Raw genomic sequence first — 10,852 nt, forward strand, 5'->3', positions numbered from 1 at the left:
ACACAGGGCTGGAACCGGGCTGGGGCCAGGCTGGGAGCACCCAGCACTCCAGCCCAGAGCTGGGATATGTGTGTCAAAGGGACTTGTATGCCAGGCAACCATCCCCACACTCCTCCTGTCAGCATCACCCCCCTGCTGCCAGAACCCAGCTCAGGGCCAGGTGCTCTTGAATGGTTCCCAGGCTGTGCCTGAGGGACGTCTGAGGACATTTAGAGCCCTGGCTCCCCAGTCGGCAGATGCCCGGAGCAGTTGGGTACCCAGTGGGTGCTCAGGGTGGGTGGCTCTCAGGGTGCGTGTGTGCGGAGCAGGGTGTGCCGGGCTCGGGCTCGGGGGTGTCAGAGGAGGAGTGAGTGGCAGGGCCGGGTGTGGCCTCAGTCTAGCCCTGCTGCTGCGAGCAAAGGGCAGTGCCTTGGCGTGCCACAGCTATTCCCGGCACAGTGGGACTTCCAGAAAAAGCTCCTGATGGCTATATCCGGGTGGGCTCTGACTCACCCCTGGCTGGGTGCCAAGGGCTGCACAGCACCTGCTATAGTTGCCCCCTACCCCATCACCGTGCTCCTGGGAAGAGAGTGCTTCTGTCCCCCATCCCGTGCTGCCCCACAGATCATCCAGTGCAGCGGGGAGCCACAGGCAGCCCTTTCACAACGGCATCAGCTCCTCCTCCGCATGTATGCACCCTGCTGCTGGGCTCATGTGTGTGCCCAGGGGTGCCTGGCAGGGAAGGGCCAGTAGGGACAGGGCACTGTGGTCCTTCCTACGTCCCCTGGCAGCCCAGGTGGCGTTCTGGGCAGGCTCTGTAAGACAAGTGTTCCCTGCTAGCAGCAGGCTCTGGGGATGGGCAGGCAGTGCTTAGCCCTGCCTGCAGGAAGGGGTTAATGGAAAGATGGCCCAGGACAAAGACTGTAAACACAGCAGAGATCCAGGAAGTGCCACCCCCTTCTCCCACTGCCTGCCAGGCTGCCTGGACCCCCCCTTGCCAGCCCTGCCAGGATGAGCAAAGGGATGGCATCCATCGAGGCGGTCCCCCACATCCCGGCCCACGTGTCTGAGCATGGGAAAGTGAAATCAGCACCCAGGAATTGCTGGAGGCTGAGCGAGCGGCCGCCATGCCTTACGTGAGCCACCAGCGATGCAGCGAGTACTGCTACCTCATCTCACTGGCATGGCTGATGCTATCGAGGCCTGCAGCATCCTCGTGGACACTCAGCCACTCCGTCATCCCCACGTCCACATGGATCACAAGGGCAGCTGGGAAACTTTAGCATCTCCACACCACTGGGCAGGTGAATGTCCCCATGGACCACAAGGGCAGGACACGCTTTAGCCTGCCTCTAGGCATCAGGGATGGGGGAACATCCCCAACATCCCCATGGGCCACAGGGCCAGCTGTAGAGGAGCGATGGGGCAGGGGTATGCGTCAAGCAACCGCATGGACATGGAAGTAGCTGGTCTTGCCCATCACCTACACAACTCAGGGCAACAGCTCACCCCCAGCATGCTCATGAAACATGGAGGCAACAACTTGCCCACAGGACATACAAAGACTGAGGGAGGTGAGCAAACACCTCCCAGCATCTATACAGGTTGTATCTGGACACCCCTGGCATCCATGCTTGCCGTGGGGGCATCCAGGCACCCCCAGGATTCTGTGCCACTCACAGACAGGACAATGTCCTCAGCATCCCCATCACCTGGGGACTTTGCGGGGGGGACCAGGAGCAAACAAACAGTCTGTGCACCCCCTAGTCCTGAGCTCTGGAATGGGCAAAGACATGGGGGCAGCTGGGATGAGCAGTGGATGTGGGGGGACTGTAGACTTATCCACCAGCTCCTGGGACCCCAGCAGGCCATGCTGGGCCTTGGTCCAGGCAGGGAGGGAGATCCACCTCCTATTTAGACAATAGCGTGCACCATGGATCCGTCAGCACTGGGGAATGGGCCACACAGTCCTTCCCTCTTAGGGTAAAGGCGCCTGGGAGGCTCATGGCTGTAAAAGGAGAGGGATGAAGGAAGACAGCCAGGGGTCAGGAGGGAGGGGAATGGACACCCCCGCTGCTTCATTCCCATTCTCATTCCCATTTCTCAGCTCACCCTTGAGCTAACACCAGGCATAAGGGGGCATTGGGTCCTGGTGGCAGGGCATAGGGACAAGGAAGGGCCAGCACCCTGTCCCCACAGCCTGTCTAGCTTCAAGCCCCAAGACACCCATAGCCCAGGGAAGCTGTGCTGGGTTTAAATCCTGGGGGAACGACAGGGAGGGAGGGCCAGGAAGGAGGGGCAGCTGCAGGATGCAGCTGGCTTTGCTCACGGGGATGTCATGACCAGAGGGAGTTGTTTGACATTCCAGCTCCAAATGCCTTCCCGGCAGCAGTCTCATCCAAGATTTGCTGGAAACTGGGACCAGGCCAGTGCGGGGGTTCAGGAGCCACTTCCCAGGCTCCGCCGGTCTGGGTCAGCCCAGCCTGGGATGGAGCTGTGGGGAGGCTGCACGGGCTGGACAGGACAGGAGGCAGCCCTGCTCTTCTGGCCTCCGCAGCCTTCTCACTTTCTGCAGCCTCTGGGTCTTTAGTTGGCACAGAATGTTTGGCATCTTGTCCCTGGGACTCAGGCAGGGTCTCTGGGTCCTGCTCTTCACCCCTCCTTCCTGGCATGCTGGGTCCCCCAAGCAGACATGGATTTCCTAAGAGGCTTGTCCACCCTCTGCGAGACGTGGGGCCCCTGCTTGCTCAGAGCCGTACTGGAAGGCTGTCACCACAGCTAAGGAAAGGCCACTTCAAGCAGTCTGCCCTAGAGCAGGGTCAGGAGGATACTCCTAGTTAACCCCTCTGAGCTGCTTCCCCTCCAAGCAGCAGTGCCCAAGAGTGCATTTCCCCTCTCTGGAGCACTCCAACACTGTCCCCACCTGCTCTGTGGGATGAGGATGGGAACAAGGGCTACCCAGGCCTGAGATGGGATTTGCATCATCTTTTCATTACCTGAAACCTACCAGGCACTTCTGGACACAGTATTCCTGAGGAGTCCATCCTCCCCACAGTCCCAGCTGGCACACCAGTGGGGTGGGGTCATGTAAAGGCATGGCTGAACTCTGTTCCTGGTGGTGTGCTGTCTCAGCTGCCCCGAGTCCCCCTCACAGGGTACCCACCTGCCCCTCTGCACACCAGCTAAGGGCCGCTTGCTGGAACTTGCAGCACGGGCAGGGCACACGTGCAGGGCTATGGGATGTGCAGGGCATACTCGGAATGGGGCCAGAAGGAGGAAGGATGCTGTCTGTTTTTCCATCTACTCTCCCCCCACAAGCCCCCCCTTTCTTCCATTCTCTCCCTGAGCTGGGATGAAACAACCTCATCTGGAAATACCTTCCCTTTTAAAGGCAGGCTCCTCCAGGCAGCTTGTACTCTCTGGGAAGACGCTACATCACTCTGCAATTGGGAGGCTGGGAGAGGCTCCAGGGATGGGGGCTTGGAGGAGCAGGAGGGATGCAGGGCACTGAGCATCTGCCCACCTGCCTGTCTGTGGGACCCAGACTTTAGCTGGCTGCCCAAGTGACATGGAGCAGGGAGGCAGCGGGGGGGAGTTCCTCCCAGAGGCAGGGCAGTGGAGAATGCTTCCATGAAGAAGACCAAGCCTTTGCCCGATGCTGATGCTGCCATGGGTGAGCCATGGCATTGCTTGACTTCTGTGTTACAGCCAGGACTGAAGGCTGGGAGGTGCAGGGCCAGGCAGGTCTGAGTGCTGTCCTGCTGCTGAGTCACCCTGTGCCCAGTGGCACAGCGGTCCCCTCCACCAGGGCCTTCAGGGACAAAGGCACTGGGGCTGAGCCAGCTGACGTCAGCCAAAACAGCCCATCTTGGACAGAGCTGGGGGTCACCAGGTGTGCTGGGGGGTCTGGGGAGGAGGGGGTGCTGCCCAGGCAAGGGGAGCCCTCATGAGGGTATCCCCCAACACAGGTGCCCTCCCTCAGGATGTCCTTTCCAGCTGTCGTGGGCAGAGCCTGATGTGCCTTGGGATAACCTGGGGACCATGTTCTGCTCTTAGGGTGATGGGGATCAGAGAGGGGCTAGGGCTGCTCCAGGCAGGGTCCCCATCCAGCTGTGCTCTCCATGTGCCTGGAGCAAGAAGGGTTAACAGAGTGCCTCCCCCACTATAAATACCACGTTTGTATGTCCCACACCCCACGAGTATGAGCTGGGAAGGCTATTTTGGTTGAGTGCCTGCTGCTTTGGGAATGTGCCGGAGCGAGGACAGGGGCTGACGTCACCGTCACTGGGGCTCGGACCCAGCACCTGCTCGGGGTCACTCAGCAGCACTCCAAAAGCACCCAGACCCTGGCCAGTGCTCAGCCCCCCATGTCAAAAAGAGGGTTTAGGTGGTGGGTCAGTACAAGCACACTCATGGCAGAGGTGCCCCCACATCAGCCCCTCTCCAGGCCCTTCCTTGCTCACTTTCTGGATGGGGGTCAGGCCCCACATGGAGATCTGAGCCTGGTGCTCTTGCCAGGGGGTCGTCAGGGCATCATCAGGGCCGTTTGGGGTGCTCAAGACCAATTTGGGGACCACAGCTACATGGCATGGAGTTTGGCTCAAGGGGGGTCAAGTGAAGGTTGCCTTCTTTCCCCTCAAGGCGTCAGCCTAGGCTCTCTGTCTGTCTGTCCGGGGCCCCCCTTTGGGTGACACTACATCCTGACAGGGGGTTCTCCACCAGTCTGCCCCACTTCCTCCCCTCGCACCCCCAGGGACGGGGAAGAGCAGTGGGGACCGGTGTCGAGGCCTCCCAGGGAACTCCGGGGGTGCCCAGGGCTCCTCGTCTGCCGGGGGGTGTGTGCAGGTGAGGGGCAGTGGGCGGGGGCTGCCGGCCATCTCCCCCGCGGGAGCATCCCCCAGCTGCCCGGCAGCAGGAGGGGCGGGTGATGTCAGCAGGATACAAATAGCGGCGCGCGGTCCCCTCCCGACGCCTCTCCGAGCTGTGCCGGCCGCTCGCCAGCCCTCTGCCTGCTCCCTGCTCCGGCCTCGCCTCCCCACGCCGCCACCATGAGCCAGTCCTACTCCTCCAGCCAGCGGGTCTCTTCCTACCGCCGCACCTTTGGCGGCTCCCCGGTCTTCCCTCGTGCCTCCTTCGGGAGCAAGGGCAGCAGCGGCAGCTCCGTCACCTCCCGCGTCTACCAGGTGTCCCGCACCTCGGCCGTCCCCAGCCTGTCCACCTTCCGCACCACCCGTGTGACGCCCCTGCGCACCTACCAAAGTGCCTACCAGGGCTCTGGGGAGCTGCTGGACTTCAGCCTGGCTGATGCCATGAACCAGGAATTCCTCCAGACCCGCACCAACGAGAAGGTGGAGCTGCAGGAGCTCAATGACCGTTTCGCCAACTACATCGAAAAGGTGCGCTTCTTGGAGCAGCAGAACGCCCTCATGGTGGCCGAGGTGAACCGCCTGCGGGGCAAGGAGCCCACCCGTGTGGCCGAGATGTACGAGGAGGAGCTGCGGGAGCTCCGGCGCCAGATCGACGTGCTCACCAGCCAGAGGGCTCGTGTGGAGGTGGAGCGTGACAACCTGCTGGATGACCTGCAGAAGCTCAAGCAGAAGTGAGTAGGGGGGGCCCTGGAGAGTTCCTATGGGCATCGCTTTGTGCATCTCCATCCCTAGGGGTGGGTGGGAGCAGAGCTTGCCCAGGCAGCTTTTCAGGTGCTTTCTGCTATGCTCGTGTCTCGTGCTCAGAGCCCACCATGACCACAGTACTCTCCCCCTTGACCACTTTCTGGGCAGCACCCAGAGGGTAGAGTGGCTCCCATAGCAGGGATGTCCCCTATGCTGTCCCCTGCAGTGAGGCTGAAGCCGGGGTGTAACACCACAGGACTGGGAGATCAAAGTGCACCTCACCCTGGGGTGCCCATCTCTGCTCACACGGGGGAGGGCTGCTGGGCCCATGGGTGAGCTGAGCTCTGTGGGATAGATAGACAGATAGATGCAGTCAGGCAGGGAGAAGTGAGGAGATGGACAACTCAGGGAAGGTGCTCCATCAGCTCCAGAAGTGAAGGAGGTAGGGGAGGAAGCAGCTGCACGTCCGCAGGCCAGGGATGCTCCAGGCCTGCGTGAGTGTCCATGGTGCCCTGTGAGCAGTGGGACACCCCAGAGATGCTGTGGACCTGGGTGGTGCTGGGGAAGAGAGTGGGGATTATCCACAAGGGTGGCCAGGCTGAGGGAACACCCAGGGACTGATGAGTGTGGGGAACCTGGCAGTAGGGGCAGGTACTCAAGGGGACCTGTGTGTTCTGATGATGGTCTGCACCTTGCCTCCTGGACCCTGTGCCCTGGGGACACCATTCCTTCGGCGTGACACAGCCTGCTGCTCCTTTCTGTAACACCAGCCACCACCACAGACGGTCAGCGCTGGGGTCCTCCCTGATGCTGGGGAGCTGGGGGTGGTGGCATGGAGGAACTCTCAGTGACAGGGGAGGAGCAGGGCCCAGAACAAACGGGTGTTGGGTTTCTGCCACCTCATGTGCCAGCACCACCTGGGCGCCTCCATCTCCTCCCCGCTGCCTTTCCACTGACATGCAGCCTGCAGTACTGTTCCCTTCCCTGACACAAGCCTGGATCTCCAGCCCTGACCTGAGCTTCCCACACAGCAGTCCCCACCTCACATCCCATCCCAGAGCATTGCTGAAACCTGTCTGTGCTCCTGCTCTCCCTGGGATAGCTCAGCTGGTGGCCATCTCTTGGACTCCCTGTGTCGGATCCTGCGCTCTGTCCCCCCAGCTGCTGGTCACTCTCCCCTATAAGGGCTAGGGCAGTGTGCGTGGCACTGAGCTGACCTCATGTCTTTGTGATCTCTCTGGTGTTGACTATAATAGGGAATGGGAGGAAGAGCCCCTGGCCCCCCGCCAGTCCCCTGCTGCCTGCCGGGAACACAGGACAATCTGTTTTCTTCCTACCGGGCCATGCTAGGCTTAAGGACAGCTTGGGGGGACATCATAACGGAGGGAGGGAGCTTCCTCCAGACCCCCCCTAGCCTCCCTTCTCTGCCTACAGGCTGCAAGAGGAGATCCAGCTGAAGGAGGAGGCTGAGAACAACCTCGCTGCATTCAGAGCTGTGAGTACCTGTCCCCTGAGTGTGGCATGGGAACCCTACCCTCCTTCCCACCCCCATCTCCCCCCTGCAGCCTGGCCCCAGCACCAGGGCAAGGCCCCAGACACAGCTTTGCACCTTCCAGCCCTCGTGCTCTCCCAGCAACCCCTCACTATCCTTCATTCCGTGTCCCTCCCAGGATGTGGATGCAGCCACACTAGCACGCATTGACCTGGAAAGACGTATCGAGTCCCTGCAGGAGGAGATTGCCTTCCTCAAGAAGGTGCATGAAGAGGTAGGTCAGAAGTGGCAGCCTTTTCCAATGGCACTCATGGGGCAGCGAAAATGGAGTGGGTGCCCTGAGATGTCACCTTGTCCACGCAGGAAATCCGGGAGCTGCAGGCACAGCTGCAGGAGCAGCACATCCAGGTGGAGATGGACATCTCCAAGCCTGATTTGACAGCTGCGCTGCGGGACATCCGTGCTCAGTATGAGAGCATTGCTGCCAAGAACATCGCTGAGGCCGAGGAGTGGTACAAGTCCAAGGTGCGGGAGGCAGCGGGCTCGGGCTGGCCCCAGCACAGCGGGTTCCACCTCGGGAGCCATCCCCACTGACCCTGCTCTCTCCCCAGGTGTCTGACCTGACGCAGGCGGCCAACAAGAACAACGACGCGCTAAGGCAGGCCAAACAGGAGATGCTGGAGTACCGGCACCAGATCCAGTCCTACACCTGCGAGATTGATGCCCTCAAGGGCACGGTGAGCTAAAGGCAGCATTGAGAAATCCCCAGCTTCCCTGCAGGGACCTGCTGCTCCAAGGCTGCTCAGGGAGATCTCTGGGTTGGGGGGGCTCTTCCCAGCTCTCTGAGTTGCTGCTGCAGGGAGCCTTGTACCCCACATTTGGGCTGCACCTCCCCTAGCAGTGGCCTGGGCTCCTGTTTTGGCAGAGTCCTGGAATCAAAGTGCAGACTGTAAAATGTGACCCAGCCTGGGAGGCTCCAGGCAGGCGGGCACAGGGCTCAGGGTGTCTGGTTGCAGGCTGGCAAGGTGGTTGCAAACAAACAGGGCCCAACAGTCCCATTCTGGCACAGTCATGGTCACAGGAGCCAGCCAGCAGCTACCAGTGCCTCACCCAGGCAGCTATCCAGTGCTTCTGCAGCTCTCCATGCCCTCTTGCTGGGGTAGGATGGCTTTTCTGGGGGACTTGGGCACCAGAGTGCTGGGGTTGCCCAGTGCATGCCCAGCTTGACCTGTGAGTCCCTGGTGCCTAGTGCTGAGCAGGTGGAGGGTTACAGTCACCCATATGGTCCCACGTCAGCTGAACCCAGCACAGGGCTGACCAGGGCTCTCCCCAGGATACCCTGGCATCCCCAGCTCCCACCCCAGGTGACCCCTGTGTCCTCTGGGTTCCCCCTCACTGAGCACCCCCATCTCTCCAGAATGACTCGCTGATGCGGCAGATGCGGGAGATGGAGGAGCGCTTTGCAGGGGAGGCCGGTGGGTACCAGGACACCATTGCCCGCCTGGAGGAGGAGATCCGGCACCTGAAGGATGAGATGGCTCGGCACCTGCGTGAGTACCAGGACCTGCTCAATGTCAAGATGGCCCTGGATGTGGAGATTGCCACATACCGCAAGCTGCTGGAGGGAGAGGAGAACCGGTGAGTGGAAGGGGGGGTGGGACAAACTGGGGGGATCGGCAGGGTCAGCAGTTTTTTGGGGGTCCAACTTTGTGAGGACACATCTGAGGGCTAGGACTGGCTGGAACTAAGCTTTCCCCTCTGCTTTCCCACAGGATCAGCATTCCCATGCACCAGACCTTTGCTTCTGCACTCAATTTCCGAGGTGAGTATCACTCCATGAGGAGGGGGACCTGGGATGAGCCCTCTGTGTTCCCCACTTTTGGGGCGAATGTCCCTCCTGGGGGGTTGTAGCCAGGCTGGTAGGCTGGGGACACACAGGCGCCACAGAGAGCCCCCCTGGTATGGGGCACTTGTTAGGGTGTTGCTGTGAGCCGAGGGGGGGTTAAACCAAGGCTGCTGAAGCTCCTAGGTGACCAGACCCCACAGCTGTGTCCCCACATCACATGTCCCTATGGTGCCATCTCTGTGTTCTCCCCCTGCAGAGACCAGCCCAGAGCAGCGGGGCTCTGAGGTGCACACCAAAAAGACCGTGATGATCAAAACCATCGAAACCCGTGACGGGGAGGTGAGCGCAGGGTGGCTCCGGAGGGTGCTTGGGAGGCAGGGGACCGAGGATGGCGCCTGCTCCCGCACCCGGGGCTCTGGTGTGGCACAGCATGACGTCTCACGGTGCCTCTCTCCCACAGGTGGTGAGTGAGGCGACTCAGCAGCAGCATGAAGTGCTGTAGAGGAGGCTGCTCCAGCAGCCCACTGGCACCTTCTGTCCCTGCCTCCGTCCCTCCGCCATGGCCCCCTCCTGCCCCCCAGCTCGCCTCTCGGCGCTCCCCCGGCACTGCCTGAGGAGTCTCCCCCATGCAACTGCCTCTGGGCCCCCCGCACCCCCTGGGCTCTCTCCTCCGGCTTCTAAAGGCTCGCTCTGCTTTCGCAGCTTCGCAGCAGCAACGCCAGCGTCAGGATCAGGCCAGGGCCGGGGGGGCGGCAGGAGGGAGGGACGGGACAGGTGGCAGGGGCTGGGGGGAGCAGGTGGTGGCCTGGGCCAGCTCCACGGAGAGCCGGACGGTCCCAGCAGCGGGTTCTGGATCCCCCCAGAGTCCCCTTCCCACCATGGGCACAGGCTTGGGGCTCATCCCACACGAGTGGGGACCCATCCCCCTCCACCGGCACCGCCGGCCGCCCTGGAGCTGGCACTTCTCCAGGTGCACGGCGGCGACGCTAGGGATGGGGAGAAGCTAGGCATGCTCTGGGCTGAGCCCCCTATTCTCTGCCCAGCTCAGAGAGGGGGGCCCCAACCTGCGTGTCCCCCCCCCAGCCCAGGAGGGCTCAGGCCCTTCGCTCCCCCCGGCCCCAGAGGCAGCCCCGTGGGGCAGAGGAGGGCAGTGCCCGCCCCTCCCCGTGGCGGGGACCCCCGGCAGCAGGAGGCTGCACGGGGCCAGGCTCATGAGCCGAGAGGGTACCCGTAGGTGGACACAGGAGAGAGGAGGAGTGAGTGAATGGGAGAGAGGGGGGAGAGGATGAGAGGAGCCGGAGAGAGGCCCGGGGGGCCAGGGCAGGCATCCCCAACCCTTGCCCCAATGCACCCCCACCCCACCACGTGTATGAGACTCTTCAGGCGGCTGAAATAAACAGCGGAGCATAACCCTGTCGTCTCAGTGCATCTCTGGGGCAGAGGGGGTGGGGGGGGAGCAGCACCTGGGGGAGGCATCACAAGAGCCAGGTGGATGGATAAACCAGCAGCTCTTTGGGCTGTCTCCTCCTTAGGCTGCTGGGGCCCCCAGAAGCTGTGTGTCTCTCACACTGAAGGTGTGAGCATTTTGCTGCTTGGGGTGGTGGGTTTCCCAGTGGCACTGGGTGGCAAAGTCCTGCTGGGATGGGGAACTGTGACAGCTAAGCCCTGAGTGGGTAGAAAGGGGCTCTGGGTGGTGGTCCTGTATCTCCCCCACACAACCGGGGTCACATACCATGACCTGGAAGCTCAGCTCCACAGCCGCCACCTCCTTTATACCCCAGCTTGGGACCTACCCAAATACACATCTGTCTGGGTCTTTTCCAAGCCCCTCCAAGTGTCACCAACCAGCAAGCAGAGCCATCCTCATCCCCAAGTGACCCATACCCTGTGAGCATCAGACCCACCACCCTATGCTTATATCCC

The 10,852-nt window shown here is 61.7% G+C and overlaps 1 protein-coding gene across 1 annotated transcript; it reads left to right on the forward strand.

Moving 5' to 3' along the window:
* The first annotated feature begins 4,926 nt into the window (after positions 1 to 4,926).
* DES (desmin) lies at positions 4,927 to 10,337 on the forward strand. The gene is made up of 9 exons (XM_059852916.1): positions 4,927 to 5,578; positions 7,026 to 7,086; positions 7,262 to 7,357; positions 7,447 to 7,608; positions 7,695 to 7,820; positions 8,501 to 8,721; positions 8,856 to 8,905; positions 9,186 to 9,268; positions 9,390 to 10,337. Exons 1-9 carry the CDS (start codon positions 5,028 to 5,030, stop codon positions 9,429 to 9,431), a joined length of 1,392 nt encoding a protein of 463 aa, XP_059708899.1. The 5' UTR covers positions 4,927 to 5,027; the 3' UTR covers positions 9,432 to 10,337.
* The last annotated feature ends 515 nt before the right edge of the window (positions 10,338 to 10,852 follow it).

Source organism: Haemorhous mexicanus, chromosome 8 (assembly GCF_027477595.1).
Source record: "Haemorhous mexicanus isolate bHaeMex1 chromosome 8, bHaeMex1.pri, whole genome shotgun sequence".
Taxonomy (NCBI): Eukaryota; Metazoa; Chordata; class Aves; order Passeriformes; family Fringillidae; genus Haemorhous; species Haemorhous mexicanus.